Raw genomic sequence first — 20,686 nt, forward strand, 5'->3', positions numbered from 1 at the left:
ACTTTTCATAAACTCATAGTGATTTCAGCATGACATTAGCAGATTTACCACTTGTTAGATGCTTCAATCCTGTGTGGCTGTGTAAGCGCCATACCCAATATAGTCAAATCTAGGGCAGGTGCCAATCGGCCACTCACGCATCAGTTGGGGCAGTTTTTGAATGTACAGTTAATACCAACCAGAACCACCCATGTGACAGCAGTAATTATTATTATTATTATTTATTATGGATATACTGTATACAGCACCAGCATCTTTAGTAGTGTTGTGTTGTGCCATAGAGATTACAGACAGTTACAAACCAGTGGGTTACAGATAATATACACTCAATCACAAGAAAATGTATGCGTGCTCTACGCCAAGCTTAACCCTTTCAAGTCTAGCTGTGCAAATCTGGCTAAAATGGCTTATCATGAGACATGCTCATGCAGAAATGCATCTGCTTTCGCATGCCAAACTTTGCAGGGTCAAAAACCAATACCGCGAAGCGGTTGCCCTGGATAGTGCTGTATAGCATGAACTAATTCCCGCAGGGCAACCGCTTCGCGGTATTGGTTTTTGACCCTGCAAAGTTTGGCATGCGAAAGCAGATGCATTTCTGCATGAGCATGTCTCATGATAAGCCATTTTAGCCAGATTTGCACAGCTAGACTTGAAAGGGTTAAGCTTGGCGTAGAGCACGCATACATTTTCTTGTGATTAAGCACAGATAATATACAACTGAGCAGGTCAGCAATGAATTGCACAGAGGTAGAAAATGTGTAACCTCTTTACCCAGCAGTAATAACACATAAGGGTAAAAGGAGCCCTGTCCATTTTGAGCTTGCAATCTAAGGCACCTTCTCTGCATTTGCGCTGCAGGCAATGCAGGTAGCTGCTGCAATACAAGGCACATGTTCTTATGCAAATCCCCCCTCCAATGGGTTTGTGATTCCCATTAATAATAATAAATGGAAATCGCAATGGGTTTGCATATTTTTGTGGGCAACATCACACAGTGCAGTCTATGCACTTCTGATGTCTCTGTGGATCGCATAACGGTGCGTTTCTGAAAACACAATCAGCAATACACAAAGGGCCTAAGAGGTAGAACAGTTGGTAAGGGGAAGCTGTGTACAGGGTAGTAGCGTAGTGGTCATTAGCTTATTAAAGTGTCTTAGGTAAAGGCAGGTACACACATCCAGCGTTGATTAGCCAATTTTACCACTTCTATATAGTATGAGAGCTTACCTGCTCAATCTGCTCATAGCATTCAAAATCTGTTGGCCCTCATACTACATGGAGGTGGTAAAATTGGCCAGTCATTGACTAATTAAAATTGTATGTGTGTACCAGGCTTAAGGTTATTTACTTTGGTAAAGGCAAAAAAAAGACTATACTGTAGTACAACAGACCTTAAAGCCTGGTACACACTGACCAATTTGACTACCTCCATGTAGTATGATGTTCAACAGATATAGAATACCATGAGCATATTGTGTAGGTAAACTCTCATACTACTTGGAGGTGGTAACATTGGCCAATTAAAATTGAAAGTGTGTACCAGGCTTAACTGCTCTATTTTGCTCAAAACAGCATGACATTGTTTCACACAAATATCTAAAATACCTGACATGAAACACAGACAAAAAACAAACAAACCTGGATGGTTAATACTGCAGTCATCTCAGGGAATGTAAAAAAAAAAAAAAGTTATATCCACTCACCTATAAAATATGATAAGCAGCCCGGGTCTCCGTATCCCCACACCCGTTGTGCTGGTTCTGTCTACCTCCACAAGCTTGCTAGGGTGGATCACACTTACCTTAGTGTGGCAATATACAGAGTCTCTGGCTACTTCATGTTTTCTATGTGAGTAGATACATTTTTTTTTTTTTAGGAAATGGTCTATATGGTGACGAACACAGTGAATCCAGCGCAGGAGACTTGAGTGCAGCCGGTGCCACCATAGGCCGTAATAGGAATTACGGCTATAGCAGCGCACAGGGAGTAACTTACTTAGCTGAAGTTACTTTTAAAACACAATAATTCGGCCTCCAGCAATTGCTGGAAGCCGAATTACATCATTCCCCACCATCCATGGCGGCCTGGAGGGGGAATAGTGTTTAACACGGCCGGGAACTTGTGCAGCAGTAGGATCAGCCATATACTGGCTGTATCCTGTGCCCAAGTCTCAGCGCCGACTCCTCTCGTATGCCTATGTGATGAAGAAGCTGAACACTGTTGATCATAGAAGCTGGACACCAGTATCGAAGCTCATTTTGGCTGCTCTGTAAACAACGTCTTTCTGCGGCGAGCTGAACTGCAGGCCTGTGACTGAGTTTGTGCATGGTTGAAATCGAGTCTTGGAAGAGTAGAGTGCTGACTGAAATGAGAAAGTTGTGACTGAAGTGAGCGAGGGCACTGGTGTGGGAGCCAAGATCTATTACGGGGTTTAGTTACACCATGATGTTTAATATATTATTTTTACATTTGGCCATTGAATGTTATTCCAGTGGGAAAGGAAAGTAGTGAGGAATACCACTGAAGGTTGGCATTTTAATAGAGTAGGGCACTGTATACGTTTAGGTGTTGGTTTTTACAAACAATTGCTGTACGGAGACACTTTTAAGCTACTCTCCAGCAGCCAAGGTAGAGGTGCTACTCATCTTAAAGGGAACCCGAGGTGAGAGGGATATGGAGGTTGCCATATTTATGTCCTTTTAAACAATAACAGTTGCCTGGCAGTTGTCCTGATCTCTAATACTTTTAGCCAAAGACCCGGAACAAGCATTCATCAGCTCAAGTATGCTGACTCGGGTGACTCTGGTTTTACTGGATTAGCCATATGCTTGTTCCAGGGTTTTGACTCCAACACTACTTATGCCAGAAGATCAACAGGGCTTCTAGGTAACTGGCATTGTTTACAAGGAAATAACTATGGCAGCCTCCATATCCCTCTCACCTCGGGTTCCCTTTAACACCTTGCATTGCAGTACTGTACACTTTCCAGTATGTCTCAGCTCTACCCAACAGACCATACATACTGATGGCATGACTGGCTACCCTCAGATTGTGCCTAGACTATGGCATGAGTACTATACTTTTATGAATGCCATACAAGCATAGATTTTCCAGCTTGATTCCTGGCAGATCATATACTGTTCAAATCTGCTGAATATTTATAGCGTGGCATGCCTTATTGAGTTTTGGCAAAAAAATTAAATTTTCAAATGGGTTGAATGGAAGATATTGATTAGGGGCAGAGTAGCAGTAGCAGCAGATTGATAGTCCATAACTCTGTGCTTCGATAGATTTTTTTAATAGATTTCATGCTGAAAACTATTGGAAGTCTGTGTTCAGTGTGTGGGAGGGATTTAATCTCTCCAATCAGATAATTAACATTTATATTGCACAATGCTCCTGGTGGGCTAAAAGCACTTTAGGGCAGCAGCCAATTAGGGCTCACTCCACAGGTGACCAGGATCATTAGGAAGCCTTGCCCAAAGAAGCCTTTATGTACTGGCTTGAGCCAGGATTCAAACCCTGGTCACAGTCTTAAACCTACATCAAAGGCAACAGCATTTACCAGTACACGATCCACCTGACCCCAGATAAGAGAGGGGTGGGGTTGCTCTGTCTGCCACACTGGGTGAACATCTATGGGTATATGGACACCTTTACTATGGTAAGCAGTGGCGCAACTAAAGAGCTTGATGCCCCAGTGCAAGTTTTACATGGGGCCCCAAGCTCTGTATTGATATGGAGCCCCAAAACCTACCAAGGACAGCTGCAGTGCATGAGCGATATACCGTCTTTTTGGACTAGAAGACCTTACGGACTATAAGGTGCACCTAGGTTAAGAAGGCAAAAAACGGGGGAAAAAATACTAAACTAGGTGCATCCATGGTCCAGGAGCGTCTTGTAGATGTTCTCCCCTAATTGTCTCCCCCTTGCACCTTATGTGTTCTCCTCCTGTGTCCCCTTCTCTCCCCCATGTGTCCTCTTCTGTCCTCCATATCTCCTCCACTCCCCATGTCCGTCTCCACTTCCCCTGAATAAATGAAAGCAGCGGCAGTATGGCGCACCTAATAAATCGGAGCCCATGGCGTTCAGAGACCTTTCCTATCTCTCACTGCTACCCTAGTCCCGGCTTCTGCTGATGACACGATCAGCAGAAGCCAGCACTAGAGGAAAAGTGAGAGAGATGCTGGCTCTGATTGATTAGGTGAGCTGTGCTGCTGTTGCTGCTCTCATTTATTCAGAGGGAGAGGAGGAGGACACACGGGGAGTGAAGAAGGCATAGAGACAAAACAGGGAGTCCCCGACATTGCGGCGGATTGGTGGTTTGTATAGGCGGGCGTTTGTAAGTTGGGGGCTCCCTATATTTGGAATATAAGCCGAAGTGACTTTTTCTCCCCATTTTTGGAGGAGAAAGGCCTCATTCACACCTAAAAACACAAACTCAAGTGTTTTGCGTTTTTTTGTGCGCTTCTTTTTTCCCCTCCTGGTGCTCTACGTTTCTGTTAAACGCTTTCAGAGCGGTTTTGTAATTCACTCCCTGATGCAAGTCAGGAAGTGAACTCTTTGATCCAGAAAAGAATACATACAATGTATATATTCTTAAAAACGCGAACACAATTGCTGCGCAAAGCGATTTTGTGAGCGCTTTGTGTTTTTCCTATACCTTCCATTGAGGCAAAGTCGCCCCAAAAATGGTGCAGGCACTGCTTTGCTGAATGCACAGCACACGAACCGTGCTGATATGAACCTTCTCATAGAGATTCATTGCACAAGGGTTTGTGGGCGATTTTAAAAATCGCCTGTGCTTGAAAAAAGGTAGAAAATGTCTCTAGTGTGAACGAGCCCAAAAAGTGCATCTTATATTCTGAAAATATGGTAATCAGAGTAAGGAAGCTGTTAAGGATTATTACTATGCAATGGATGAAGGTGGGCCCCTCTGGTCCAGGGCCTCTGGTGCGGTCACAACCTCTGCATCCCCTATTTCTACGCAGCTACGCCACTGATGGTAAGGCAGAGCCTCATCATTCACAAGGCAATTCTAGGCAGTTGCCTAGGGCCTGGATAGAGTTTAGGGGCCTGGTGGATACTTCACCAAATCTTACTTAACCACCCTGGCGTTCTACTAAGATTTTTAATTTTAAAAAAAAACTATTTCATGCAGCCAACTGAAAGTTGGCTGCATGAAAGCCCACTAGAGGGCGCTCCGGATGCGTTCTTCTGATCGCCTCCGGCGGCCAGAAGTAACACGGAAGGCCGCAATGAGCGGCCTTCCGTGTGGGCGGAGTGACGTCATGGACGTCAGCCGACGTCCTGACGTCAGCCGCCTCCGATCCAGCCCTTAGCGCTGGCCGGAACTTTTTGTTCCGGCTACGCTGGGCTCAGGCGGCTGGGGGGACCCTCTTTCGCCGCTGCACGCGGCGGATCGCCACGCTGCGGCGGCGATCAGGTAGCACACGCGGCTGGTAAAGTGCCGGCTGCGTGTGCTGCTTTTTATTTGAGCCCAATCGGCCCAGCAGTGCCTGAGCGGCAGCCTCCGGCGGTAATGGACGAGCTGAGCTCGTCCATACCGCCAGGATGGTTAAAGGACAACTGTAACAAGTTCAAAATAAAGGCTGCCATATTTGTTTAGTTGCCTGGCAACCCTGCTGATCTATTTGGCTGCAGCAGTGTGTGAATCACACCAGAAACAAGCATGCAGCTAATCTTGTCAGATCTGACAATAATGTCAGAAACACCTGATCTGCGGCCAGGGGAGTAGCAATAGGGGGTGCAGCGGTATCGACCGCATCGGGGCCCTTGGGCCAGAGGGGCCCTCCCTCAACTACAGTATTAGCTCTCTATTGGTCATGTGCTCATAATAATCACTTCTATAGGTGCTATGGATAGCAGTAATCATTAACAAACCATTCCCCATCCCCTTCTTGCACCTCTGACACTGTAGTTGCCATTGGCAGGTTTTGGTGCGCCATATCAATTGTTATTGATAGAATGCTTGGGGGGTCCCATTGTAAAACTTGCATCGGGGCCCACAGCTCCTTAGCTACGCCACTGTCTGCGGCATGCTTGTTCGGGGTCTATGGCTAAAAGTATTAGAGGCAGAGGATTAACAAACACACAGGCAACCGGCATTGCTTAAAAGGAAATACATATGGCAGCCTTTATATCCCACTCATTACAGTTGTCCTTTAAAGGACAGATGCGAGGATAAAAGAAAAGAAAAAGATCTACTTACTCTGGGCTTCCTCCAGCCCCTGGCAGCTGATTTGTCCCTCGCCGCAGCTCGGGGTCCTGGGGTCCTCTCCGTTGCAGATGCTAATCGGCATCTACTGCACATGCACGAGTTCGCGATCGCACCGCCTGTGATCGCGCTCACGTGGGTTAGAACGTTTTGCGCAGGCGCAGAAGTACTGTGCCTGCGCAGAACGCTCCAGACCACGTGAGCACGATCATGAGTGGTGCGGCTACACGTGAGGGCAGAAAATTCCAACCTGGCAACATCGACATCTGCAACGGAGGGGAACCAGGACCATCGGCTGGAAGTGGAGCTGCGGCGAAGGGACATATTGGCTGCTTTTAAAGGACAAAGGATTTATTTTCTTTTAAACAATACCTGGCTTGGCTGCCCTGCTGACCTGTTTGGTTGCAGTATTTTCTGAATCACACCAGAAACAAGCATGCAGCTAATCTTGTCAGATATGACAATTTCAGAAGCACCTGATTTGCTGCATGCTTGTTCAGGGTCTATGGTTAAAAGTAATAGAGGCAGATAATCAGCAGGCTACTGGCTATTAATAAATATGGCAGCCTCCATATCCCTCTCACCTCAGGTTCACTTTAAAAAACTAGATGACCATTCACCAGTGGGCAAAATTGCTATCTTACCTTGGGCCCCATTTAAACTTAATCCAATTCTGTGATAAGGACATTAGATTGTAAAGTTTCTTTGAAAGATATACAGGAACAAACTTTGAAGAAGGCATATTAGCCGAAAGCATACTTTTTGTTTAGTTCTTATGCTGGGAATACACCATGCGTTTTTACGGCAAATAGATGGTTCGATAGATAATTTCCGATAGGTCCGATCTTACTTTCGATCGCTTTACTGCTAGATTTCTCATAAAAGTGAATGTAAATAGTTAAGAAAAGATAAGATATTTGAGCGGGAAATTGAGTGGAAAAACGAATCGGAATCGAAATCGATTGGACGAATAATCCACCGAAAAAATGCATCGTGTGTACCCAGCATTAAAGCCTAGTACACACAATACAATTTTACGTAAGATCAACGGATCGAGCTGATAATTTCTTACCGGTCGGATCAGATCTCAATCCATAATGCGCTCGATTTTGGGTAGTTATCAATGGAAAATTGACCGCATTATTGATCAGGAACAGTTTGGACTTACACACACGATGCAACTTCTTATAAGATTACCCGTCGATTTGATGGAAAATTGTATCGTGTGTACCAGGCTAATAAATGGTATCATCCTGATTCAAATCTTTTACTGATGGCTAATGCCTGGTACACACCATGACATTTCTCATCAGATTTCGAGTCAAATCGATAATTTCCGGCAGGTCCGATTAGATTTCCCATCATTTTTTCTGATCAATTTTCCAATTACTTCTGTTCTGGTCACAATCTATCAGAAATCAGATCTGGCCTGTGGGAGCAAATTCAATTCGACCCGAAATCTAAAGCCCCATCTACACGATACAATACTTTGTGCAAATCTAAACAACAAGTGTCAGCGCCAAGGCAGAAGGCGACCGCAGCCGAGAAGGACAATGTCCAAAAGTCCACACAAGCAATGAATATATCAGCGCCAAGGCAGAAGGCGACCGCAGCCGAGAAGGACAATGTCCAAAAGTCCACACAAGCAATGAATATATAAAGTTAGCGCAGCTCTATAGTAATACAGATTTCGTCATTTTCTGGTATACAGGATCTTCGAACAAAAAGCCCCATCTACACGATACAATACTTTGTGCAAATCTAAACAACAAGTGTCAGCGCCAAGGCAGAAGGCGACCGCACCCGAGAAGGACAATGTCCAAAAGTCCACACAAGCAATGAATATATAAAGTCAGCGCAGGTCTATAGTAATACAGATTTCGTCATTTTCTGGTATACAGATGTGCCGTACATCTCTTTCATGTCACTATCCTACTGGACTCCGCTTTGGCGAGTCTCTGCGACCTCAGGATATCTAATATATTCCGGAGGAATTCGTGGTGTGTAACATCGCTGGTGAAACGACACCATTTGAAAGTTCTGCAGACCATCTATCAAACTCGTTTACAACCTTATAATGTGGGTTGTTGGAATCTGGTAAGCCTTGCTTCTTTACCTTTTTGTTCGAAGATCCTGTATACCAGAAAATGACGAAATCTGTATTACTATAGACCTGCGCTGACTTTATATATTCACTTTGTGCAAATCGATTACGATTCTATTTACGATCCGATTAAATCCGACATGCTCGATCAGGATTCGATTCGATATTGCAAAACAATGGCAAATCAAATTGAATCCCGATCGGATGTCGGATTTAATCGGATCGTAAATAGAATCGTATCATGTAGATGGGGCTTAATGTTAATGGTAAATTGCATGGTGTGTGTAGACTCGAGACTAACACGGCACAACACGTTTCTTTGAGACAGCAAAGACACATTGCTCTACAAGTTAAAGGCACAGCAGAAAATGTCAGTGTAATTAATAATGCGATATCTATTACTGTACAGCAGCTGAAGTTGATATAGTACTACAAAACCACTCGATGATGTGTACTTTCTAAGTTTCTACCTATATCAGCTTCAACGCAGCAGCGCTTCTCCTCCCACACCAGTGACAGAAATCTTACACCCTAAACAAATATGGCCGCCGGAGCTTCCATCCTGTTTTGTAATCAGTGTGCGGCGCGCTTGAAGGTTATGTGCCTGCCTGTACTGACATGGGCATTGGTCAGTGTCACATGGTAATCTTCGGAACTGGGACATCGAGGTTTGTATGGTGTATAGCCGCGCATGGCGGAGGACAAGCAGGCAGATGAAGACTATGGCCACCATCTGTTCCCGCAGAGGGACGGTCGGAACCCTAAAAAGGAGTCCGTGGTGTCTAAGCTGTATTTTTTAAAGTTTAGATGCCAGTCAAGGATGAAGATATCTATGCAGAAAAGTATGTGTGCGCTGTATATCAAGTTTACTGACAAAATATAAATCCTGACACTTGACTGGACAGTCACTGCATGTGGCATTAGAGTAAACACATTTTTATTATATTTCTGTTATGTTTCTGTATGGCTTTGGGCAAATTATTGCACAAATGCTGCAGCATTCATATATGATCAGTGAGATGCATTGTTGTGCAGCTTGAAAATGGATGACAGCAGAGTTTCAATGGTCTATTTTCAAGCCACATAAAAATGCAAATCCACTCAAAATTGTTTGCGTCCCATTGGCCCGGAGCAGTGCTTTTCAGCGCTGCTAGATTTGGGCGCAGCCGGCGCCTCCATAGACTTCAATGGGAATCATTCCTATTGAAGCGCTCAGTGAGTAACGTCGGCTCTGTCAGAAGACAGAGCCGAAGTTGCTTAAAAACATAACAATTCGGCCTCCAGCAATCGCTGGAAGCCGAATTATTTCATTCCCCCACTATCCATGTCGGCCTGGAGGGGGAATAGTAATTAAATCGGCCCGGACTTGTGCAGAAGCAGGATCAGCTATATACTACTGTATCCTGCGCCCAAGTCTACCGGCGCCGATTTCAAATGTACTCCATTGGCCATCCCTGACCTGTGACCATACAAAACTTAATTGTCATATTAAAATCTCATGCAGGAATAATGCCACAATATTAAATCTGGGCTTTTAGCTTTGGTGAATGTGTAGTGTCGTTACAGGTTATCAGATCGGAAGCAATCTTTCAGACAAATACAGTGATTGGGGACCAAAAATATAATACAATACAATCAGTGGGATCTTTCTGGAAAACAGAACATTCCTAACTATCACAGAGTTGTCCCCCCCCCCCCCCCTTTCCTAGCACAGACAGATGTGCTCCTGTGCCCCTACTATTAGTAGCCCCCCTCCCCATCATAGACAGCCACATGTGCCCCCAGTTTTTGCAGCCCCCCTCCCCAGCATAGAAAGGTTGTATCTATACTTACCTGGCGCTTTGTCCAGCCCCATGATGTACGTGGCCTCCCTTGCTGTCTCTCTGGGTGCTCCGCTGTCTTCTAATGCAGGGATTTTCAACCCTGTCCTCAAGTCCCCCGACAGTGCATGTTTTGTGGAAATCCACAGAGGTAGTTAATCAGCTCTCCTGAGACACTAATTACCCCACCTGTACATGTTTGTGGTTTTCTGCAAAACATGCACTGTTGGTGGGCCTTGAGGACAGGGTTGGGGAGCTCTGTTCTAATGCCCCGCAGTTATCTGGCTGGCCGCACTCCTGCACATGGTCGACTGTACGCATGCCCCCTGTCCTCCAGCCCACACACCTCCATGGGGCCGGAGGAAGCGCCAGGTGAGGGCACGTTTCCACTTGTGCGGTGGGAATCGCCGCTGGAAAAATTTGCATGCGGATGCGAATTTCGCATGCGTTTGCAAATTTTCATGCAAATTCGCACACGATTTCGCATTGATGACTGTATGCAAATTTAACCATGGCAGTGCCTGTGTGCTTTTCTATTGTTTCCATGCGAAATCGTATGCGAATTCGCATGAAAATTTGCTTACCAAAACAGCATGCGAATTTCCTATTAAATACATTGTATGCAAATCGCATGCGGTATGTGCGGTGTCCGAATTCGGATGGCTCTGCTGTGCAGATTTTTCCTGCACAAGAAAACGCTCAGTTTTCCTGACGAGTGGACATAGCCTCATTCACATGTATTGGTTATGCGAATTTGCATGCGGGGAACGCATGCGAATTTGCGTTAGTGGAAACATACCCTAAATCGAAATATAGCCATTATTTTCATCTCACTTTAACTAAATGTGCCCATCACTGATACAGTCTTAACAAATACATGTAGAACAGTGAATATACTTTGAACAGATAGGGCCCGTTTCCATTAGCCGCAGCATGTCCTATGAGCAAGGATGAGCTCCGGATGGAATCCAAATGGATTTAATTCGAATTTCATCCAGATAATTGCTGCACTTGAGCGGGCGGGTGAGGTATAGTAACTTACCCAGGAGCCATCTACTTTAATGCATTCCACTGCGCATCACACTGCGGAAGGAGGAAGCGTAGCAGTCACGTGAACGCGAATTGGAACACAGTGTGAGGTGCGCCGTGGGATGCATTAAAGCGGACTGCTTTTGGGTAAGTTGACCATCCCTCACCAGCCCGCTCAGGTGCAGTAATTATCTGGATGAAATCTGAATGAAACCCATTTGGATTTCATCCGGAGCTCATCCCTGCCTACGAGACACACAGCGGCGCTTCCCTGCCATGCACCTCTATGGGATTCACTGCCACTCGCAAAGAAAAATGCTGCAATGTTGGCCGAATCGCTATGGCAAGCAATTTGGACGGCGGCAGCATTATCCCCTATGGCAGTTTCCCTGTGCGATTTGCCTGCGGGAGAACTCGGCCCGATTTCCACACTGGCCCATACTTTAGCTGATCCCTTATATTACACAGATATGGCAATTTTGTACACTCAATCAAGATTGATCATTATGCACTTCTTGCAATATGGACATTTTTAAACACGCTACTGTATTTGTGCAACTTTAGCACAAACAGAAAGTTTATAGAAGTCTGGCTATCCTGCTAAAGTTTATGCGCACTGCCGGAGCGCATTAGTTACCTTCAGCCCATGGCAAGAAGTGATTAATAGGCACCCTTACATTTGACACTTTTTCCTGATTCTTTAGGCTTAATGCTACCTCTAAAGATCACACCATACAACTGTATTTCTTTTCAATCAGAATTACAATCTTTTTTTTTTTTCGACTGATTGTAACGTTTGAAAAAGCCGACCAATTAATCACACACGTGTTTCCCCAATTATGCTTGCATCTATAAGTCAAGAAACTTGCAATCTAACATACACCCTTCAATTTTCATAACATTGGATCATAAAAATCAGCCACTCCCAATCTACTTATATCGAAAATATGACATTCAAAAGATTTGTCGTTCGAATAGAAAGAAAAAATGGTTTATGTGAAATAGTCTTTGTGAAGATAACTCATCCATAGCATTTACAGTATTTGCAAAACTATTCCTGACTTCAGGTATTGTTAAAAGCATATCCCAAACTGTAACATTTATAGCAGTTCATTTGGGAAAACTTTCTTTGCTTGTAATCAACTCAGGGAAAACAGCCTGGTCAGTCCTTGAAAATTGAACCTCCATAATGATTCCTCTCTTTAGGGATCCAATTGATTATTTTAACAACCAATAGGAAACCCCTGTGTGAAATTCAATGATGCTTTTGCTAGTGTTTCTCTAGTTTCTGCATAGCAGTGTACTGGGAGCTCTGGCAAAAAGAATCTTTAAATCTTCTACCATTGGTCCATTTAAGCAGCCAATCCCCTCACTTTTCTATAATATGAATTGAGAACTCTGGCTAATAGAGAATCTTCGAACTTTCCACAGGGGCTCCCCATTGGTCCACTACATGGACCAATGAGAACCCTCCCTGAGAAGGATTCCCATTGGCCAGTGGACACAATGGGGTGCTCCAGTGGGAGTTTTGGAGATGCTTTTATTAGGGGCAGGTTGTTGGGTCTGCGACGGGGACGAGGCACTGAAGTGGCGGATGTCAGGAGAGGCATACATATGAATTGGCCGCCAGGAGATTTGGGCGCAGGATACAGCCGGTATGACTTATCCTGCTGCACAGGTTTCCGGCGGTGTTAAATACTATTCCCACTCTAGGTCCACGTGGATAGTGGGGAATAATGTAATTCAGCTTCCAGCTATTGCTGGTGGCCGAATTACAGTGTTTTAGAAGCAACTTCAGCTCCGTCTACTGATGGTGCCGAAGTTACTGACTGTGTGCCGCTATAGCCGTAATTCCTATTATGGCCTATGGTGGCACTGGCTGCGTCCAAATCTCCTGCACTGTAATGACAGCGCTTGCAGGAGTGGGCTGGGGTGCCTTGCAATCTAGCAGCAGCTGTTAACATAGAGGCGAAGTAGCAGTACTATGGTGCTGAAATTGAGCAAGGCTCTTCTTGCTAAGACATCACCCAGGTAAGGCCGGAAATTAAATTTCCCGGTAACACTGCAGAGATGTCAGGTAAAACACACACACACACACACACACACACACACACACACACACACACACACACACACACACACACACACACACACACACACACACACACACACACACACACACACACACACACACACACACACACACACACACACACACACACACACACACACACACACACACACACTCACACACTCTCTCTTCTATCAACTGGAATTGCATAGGGCCCATAGAGGGCGAAGATTCTTCCATAGTTAAAGGGATACTGTAGGGGGGTCAGGGGAAAATGAGTTGAACTTACCCGGGGCTTCTAATGGTCCCCCGCAGACATCCTGTGCCCGCGCAGCCGCTCACCGATGCTCCGGCCCCGCCTCCGGTTCACTTCTGGAATTTCTGACTTTAAAGTCAGAAAACCACTGCGCCTGCGTTGCCGTGTCCTCGATCCCGCTGATGTCATCAAGAGCGCACAGCGCAGGCCCAGTATGGTCTGTGTCTGCGCAGTACACTCCTGGTGACATCAGCGGGAGCGAGGACACGGCAACGCAGGCGCAGTGGTTTTCTGACTTTAAAGTCAGAAGTTCCAGAAGTGAACCGGAGGCGGGGCCGGAGCATTGGGGAGTGGCTGCGCCAACACAGGATGTCTGCGGGGGACCATTAAAAGCCCCGGGTAAGTTCAGCTAATTTTCCCCCGACCCCCTACAGTATCCCTTTAAAGCATTGTTATATTAGCTATTTAAGGGGCCTGTTTAGAAAGAATTGGGTTAAATGACGTTTTGGGGAGCTTCACTTGCACCCCAAACTTTTATTTTTCGTTTTAGTCATAAAATAAGTAGGCCATATGAGACAAACTGACTGTAGTTTGTTTTGAATTTGTATATTTTGTTTAACTTTTCTTCTTTTTTAGATCCAATGGTCAAAATACTTATGGATTCCTTGGAACGGGCTGGTTGGTAAGGATGTTTTATTTTACATACCGTATATACTTGCATATAAGCCGACCCGCATATAAGCCGACCCCCCAACGTTTCCCTGAAAAACCAGGGAAAAATGATTGACCCCCATATAAACCGGGGGGTAGGAAATGCTGGATTGGTGCAGCCCCCCAGTGTGTCCCAGTATAGCTAGTAAAGTGCCCAGTATAGCTAGTAAAGTGCCCAGTATAGCTAGTATAGTGTCCAGTATAGCTAGGCAGCGGCTTCCTCTAATCCGCGTTCCCCTTCTCATGTTGCATATAAGTATATCACAGCAGCGCGCCCGGCTCTGCTGCTGTGACGATGCAGGGGGCAGGAAAGAGCGCGGCTCCCTGTAGCGGCGATCTGTATCACCGTTACCAGGGGAACCGCTCTTTCCTGCCCCCTGCATCGTCACAGCAGCAGCGCCGGGCGCGCTGCTGTGATACACTTATATGCAACATGAGAGGGGAACGCAGATTAGGAAGCGGCCGCTGCCTAAGCAGGTAATAGCGGGGGGAGGGGGGCGCAGACCACCAGGAAAGACTCGCATACAAGCCGACCCCCCCCCCCAACTTTTGACCCCCTTCTTGGGGGTCAAAAATTCAGCTTGTATGCGAGTATATACGGTATATTTTTGTAAATCTCTACTAAAATGTTGTTCTGAAGTATGTTCTTTTGTAACTTTTTATGAATATTAATATCCTATATAGCAACATCTTCTGTGGCCATTTACAAGTAAGAGTAAATGATACAAACAAGCTACTAAGGGCCTATTTCACTAGCATGTTGCATTCTGCATACATATTCCTGATTTCTCACGATTAATGTGGAAATCCATATGAGGCTATCAATAACTGTATGGGAAATGAATACGGACTGCTCTGCATCCGAATGTAATTGCGAATTTGTACTCAATGGAAGTGACTCCATTGGCATGCATTGGTTTCAGTGCGAATAATGGCATTGCAAATGTGCACCTAGTGGAAAGGGGCCCTTATTCAACTGGTGTATTATCTTTTTAACTCCTTTTTGTCTAACTAGGGTAGATTAACTAGACTGCAGTAAGCAGAATAACAATGTGAAAAGTCTTGCACATGAGTAGAGAACAATTCATTGCATGTAATGTATTCACTATGCTACTCCTAAGACTTTATGCACATTATTCTGCTTGCCATAGTTTAGTGAATCTACCCCCCATTGTATGTTGTTTACTTAAAGGACGCCAAAAGTGAGAGGTATATGGAGGCTTCCATATTTACTTCCTTTTAAGCAATACCAGTTGCCTGGCTATCCTGCTGATGCTCTGCTTCTAATACCTTTAGGGCTTGTTTCCACTGTTGCGACGCGATTTCGGCCGCATTCCGACGCTTGTAAAAACGCATGCGGATGCGTTTCCACATGCGTTTTTACCCGCGATTTCGCCTGCGATTTCGCATGGCAGGGTGCCATGCGAAATTAACCATGACACTGCCAGGGCTAAATAAAATTGAAAAAGGTGCGAAATCGCACGCGAAATCGCGGGTAAAAACGCATGTAACAAACGCATGCGTTTTTACTATTAAATACATTAGCGGCGATTCGCACGGATTCCCGACGCAGGCGAAATCGTTGGCTCTTTTGTGCGTTTTTTTCACGCTGAAAAAAACGCACCTCAACAACGCTACAGTGGAAACAGGCCCATCCACTTGTATTACATGTGCGGATCTGCATGCGTTGGACGCATGCAGATTCGCGATAGTGGAAACGAGCCCTAAGTCATAGACCCTGAACACGCATGCAGCACTGAATACTTATTCTACACCCATACCTAGTGTGTCTATCTCCCTGCCCCTTAGATTGTAAGCCTTTGGCAGGGTCCTGTCTTCCCTAGTGTATTTTACATGAGCGTGTGCTCCTTTACCATGACCGCCTCATACTTGTATTACTGGGACTAACTAACCAGTTTAAAATTGCATGATCATGTTTCTTGTACCCTGTTTGCCTTGCATAACTTTGTCCTATTACGTCTGTCATCCTGTGTCATTGTATGTATTTATTGTTAATCGCTGTGTAATATGCTGGAGCTTTACGGCTGGTTTCACAGTGGGACGGTACAGGCGCACGTTAGAGCAGCCTGTAACGCACCCCACTGCACAGCAATGAAAAATGGGCTGTTCACAGTGCCCACGTTGTGTTACATTGTAACGCTGCGCCATAAGACAACTTACTGCATGCAGTACTTTACACGCGGCAGAGCCGCGTTAGACTGCTTGCACATGCTCAGTAAAGTTGGGGAGGAGCGGAGAGCGGCCGGGCACATGGCTAATTAATATTCACTGCACTCAGTGACGTGCAGTGTTTACTTCCTGGAGCGGCCGCTCTGTTCCAGCGATTGGCCGGGCTGGACCACGTGATGCCGCATGAGTCCAAGAGTGCGCATCACGGCATCACGGACGCCAGAGTGAGCTGCACAACGCTGCTCACTCTGACGTTCACATCAGAGAGCACCAGGCGTTGCGTTAGGGGCACGTTATGCGACCTTAACGTCCCCTAAAACGCAACGTCCTGGTGTGAAACCAGCCTACAAGTACAATAAATAACAGGCCCAACTAAAAATGGCGTGACCTAGAGCTATGGAACGTACTACTCTACATGTTCTGCCTGAAGTTGAAAACGCTTGGATTTCTCAAGTTTCTTTAATAATAGCTGATATAAAAAAAATCTGATATCTAGTGTTTGTAACACTGCCCTGCTCCTGTTGCCACTTCTCAAGCATTAAAAAAAATTTCCTGATTGTACCTGAATTGACCTAAAAAAAACAACAAAAAAAAAAAAAATACTTAAATGCTTAGCTTGATGTAATCCTCTTGGAAGAGTGAAGAGCCCACAGAGCCTTCTCGGCCACTCTCCATCTTTCATTGCACTACTTCTGAAGACCTGTGGATCTGCATTGCACATGGGTGTGCTTTCGCAGATGTGCTGGTCTCTGGTAGCACTCGAGGATGCAAGTGCTTCCAAAGCCTTCCATAGGTACCTACATTTTATTTTTTTTTTGTCTAAGACCCAGAGGAGCTATTTCATTTGCACTTGGGTACCCAGCTCTTCTCCCCCCAGTTACCAAACTATGTAAAACATAGTTACCAAACTTTGTAAAAAAAAAAAAAAAAAAATAGTTACCTTGGGGACTCAGCTTTTTTTCCCATTACTTTTGTCATGAGGGTATATTACTGTTATTCTAGCAAATAAGGACTTGTAATTGACAGGGTACAAAAAAGCTCACAACAGAAAAATATACCTTTAAAAACTCTTGCTAATGCAATGCTATGGGGGTTTTTTTCTTACAAAATTGCATCGCTCCAGTGTGAACACTCACATAGAATAACATTAGCAGGAGCTTTTAAAATCACCAAGCGCTCAGAAATGTTTTTGTAGTGTGAACGAGCCCTTAATTTCAAATAATATATTTTCGCCATACATTGGCTGATGGTGTAATGGTTAAGGGCGCTGCCTCTGACACAGGAGACCAGGGTTCGAATCTCGGCTCTGCCTGTTCAGTAAGCCAGCACTAATTCAGTAGGAGACCTTAGGCAAGTCTCCCTAACACTGCTACTGCCTATAGAGCGCGCCCTAGTGGCTGCTGCTCTGCTCTGGCGCTTTGAGTCCGCAAGGAGAAAAGCGCAATATAAATGTTATTTGTCTTGTCTTGTCTTGTCTACTACAGAATTTAAATGATGTGATAGCTGATACAAATGGGCAAATAAAATGTGTAGGTTTTATCTATAGTAGCTTTGTTTATTTTAAAACTATAGCGGATGGAATTGGAGAAATAGTGTATCTTTCCTTGTTTTTCCCTATAAAATGCATAGAAAATAAAAGTAATTACTGAAACCAAGTATCGCCCACAAAAAGTCTTATTTGTGGCGAAAAAAAAACAAGCTATAGATCATTTTAGGTGGTATAAACAGTGAAAAAGTTATGGCCAAATGAATGGGAGGAGCGCTGAAAATGGTGGTGAAAATTGCTCTTGGTGGTAAGGGTAAAATAGCCTGTGGGGTGAAGTGGTTAAAATCACCAGAAATCGTTCTGGAAAATGCTAATAAAATCCCTACAAAAAACACTTGCCAATTGCATTTTGCAATTTCTAGTGAGCCCCAGTCCTAAGCACCAGCTGTGTTGGTAACTTTTATGCTTTGTTTATAACAGTATTTATCATGTTTTAATAATATAGTACAGGGGAAGAGGTACGCAGGGGGTCACATAAGTGTTAAGTGACTATAATCATTTTTTTTCTTTCCAGTACAGCCTATATGGATAGACATTTTAGTTGTGAAGATTGTGATGGATCAGTAGGAGGAGGCTTTGATTCAACTACCAGTGAGGTATTTCATGCAGTACTATATACACACAGTTGTCTCACACATTTTGTCATGTTGTCGTCTTTCAGCATTTAAAATGAAATCAAATAATCACTGTTACAGAGTGAATGTATGAATGTATTCTGGTAACTAAAAGAAACAGTTATTGCTGCGCTCAATGATAATATGTATAGTCACTCGATGGGCTGCCAGCAGTGTCCCTCTGTGATGGACAGATTCAAAGCTTCGTATAGTCCTGCTGCGCTCCTATGAATCAAGACAGTTGTAGCTCCAATCAACTCATTAATATAGACGTCCTCCCATGAAACATAATAGGAAAGGAAAAATGCACAACATATGGTATACTGTTAACGAAGCACACACCCTTAGTGTAACATCATACGCCTTATGAGGTGCCATTAACAGAGACATATGATAGGGACTAGTCGCCCCCCTCAGAGTGCCTGCCTACCCGCAGGTTGCTTTAAACCTAGCATAACCTGGCAGCTATTGCCTCCAATGATAAATATCCTGGGATCAATGAGAGAAGCCTCAGTTTAAAACCATTTCTAATATTAAAAGTAGCAATGCTACAAAACTACTTACAATGTAAAAACTGAACATCAGCATGTAGAATAACTTAAGGCCCGGCAACATGCTCCAGCCCTCACTTCTGTAACAGCCGTGGTAGAGAATAGTTGTAACTAGATGACGCATGCTGCTCTGAGCTGAATCTGGTTCCTGAATCGAATTTCTTAGCTGAATTCCTTCCTGAATCGAATCCAGTCAGAGAGGAATCCATAGTTTTTGATATAATCATATTTGTATAGCGTTTTCTCCTGTTAGACTCAAAGCACTCGAGAGCTGCAGCCACTAAGGGTGCACTCAAGAGGCCACCATGCAGTGTTAGAAGTCTTGCCTAAGGGCTCCTTACTGAATAGGTACTGACCATAACCAGGATTCGAACACTGGTCTCCCATCTCCAAGGCAGAGTCCTTGGGTGGAAATCTAGTTGCATGGCCACATGTAGTCCTGGTGCACCACTGCCCTGTATGTCTTACCTCCATTTGCTGCCATTTGCTTTAGTCAAGGGAATGTGCGGTCTCTTCCTCCATCACATAAGGTGGTATGGTCAAATTGCTCAACTGCAGTCCATCAGGAATGCGGCAGCCAGAATTATCCACTTCTCCCATCGCTCCACCACGGCGGCTCCACTCTGAATCCAATCACTGTCTTCCTTCCAGTCCAGAATCAGATTCAAGATACTGTCTGGGCTACAAATCTGTCCACAAAACCTGCCCAACCTACATTTCCGATCTTACTCAGAGGTACGCACTCCTTCAGCATCTTCAAAAAGGCCCTCAAAATGCACCTTTTCACTCTGGCCTACCCCACCTCACTGGTGCTCTACACCTGCAGCTGAACTCTGGCCCTCTTCCTTCGTGTCCCTACCTCTCCCTCTAGATTGTAGCCTTCGGCAGGGTCCTTCTTCTTGTGTCTCCCATTCTATGGATCTGGATCTGACGTTACAGGCCCAATCTCCATGCTCCAATCCAGTGACTAAGCATTATCTTGTACTCCTGTGCTGCGTGATCTGGTTTGCATGTATTCCTGTATTGTCTTAAATCTGTATGTCGCCCCTAAATATTGTCTGTAACCTTATCTAATGTCCAGCGCTGTGTAATATGTTGGCGCTTTATAAATACAATAAATAATAAATATTAGGTGGCAGTCTATAGCTGCTTTTCACCTTTCCAAACATTTTGTTGCTCCTTTGTCACTGTATGTATTTGTCACTGTATGTATTTGTTTCTACAGTGGCTTGCAAAAGTATTCGGCCCCCTTGACGTTTTCCACATTTTGTCACATTACTGCCACAAACATGAATAAATTTGATTGAAATTCCACGTGAAAGACCAATACAAAGTGGTGTACACGTGAGAAGTGGAACAAAAATCATACATGATTCCAAACACTTTTTAAAAATCAATAACTGCAAAGGGGGGTGTGCGTAATTATGCAGCCCCCTTTGTTCTGAGTGCAGTCAGTTGCCCATAGACATTGCCTGATGAGTGCTAATGACTAGAGTGCACCTGTGTGTAATCTAATGTCAGTACAAATACAGCTGCTCTATGACGGCCTCAGA

General features: G+C 44.6%; 1 protein-coding gene across 4 annotated transcripts in view; it reads left to right on the top strand.

Moving 5' to 3' along the window:
- The first annotated feature begins 157 nt into the window (after positions 1–157).
- Positions 158–20,686, top strand: part of LOC137563736 (mitochondrial inner membrane protease ATP23 homolog) — an 82,913-nt gene continuing 62,384 nt past the window's right edge. Inside the window, exons 1-3 of one of the 4 annotated variants that reach the window (XM_068276606.1) lie at positions 158–201; positions 14,158–14,203; positions 18,483–18,564. In XM_068276606.1, the coding sequence (XP_068132707.1) occupies positions 14,163–14,203; positions 18,483–18,564 (123 nt within the window). In that variant the 5' untranslated portion in view covers positions 158–201; positions 14,158–14,162. Of the gene's footprint in view, positions 202–8,951; positions 9,188–14,157; positions 14,204–18,482; positions 18,565–20,686 lie in introns of those variants that run through there. The other 3 variants (XM_068276608.1, XM_068276603.1, XM_068276607.1) reach the window with 3 other exon arrangements.

The sequence above is a fragment of the Hyperolius riggenbachi genome, chromosome 3, assembly GCF_040937935.1.
Source record: "Hyperolius riggenbachi isolate aHypRig1 chromosome 3, aHypRig1.pri, whole genome shotgun sequence".
NCBI classification, from domain to species: Eukaryota; Metazoa; Chordata; class Amphibia; order Anura; family Hyperoliidae; genus Hyperolius; species Hyperolius riggenbachi.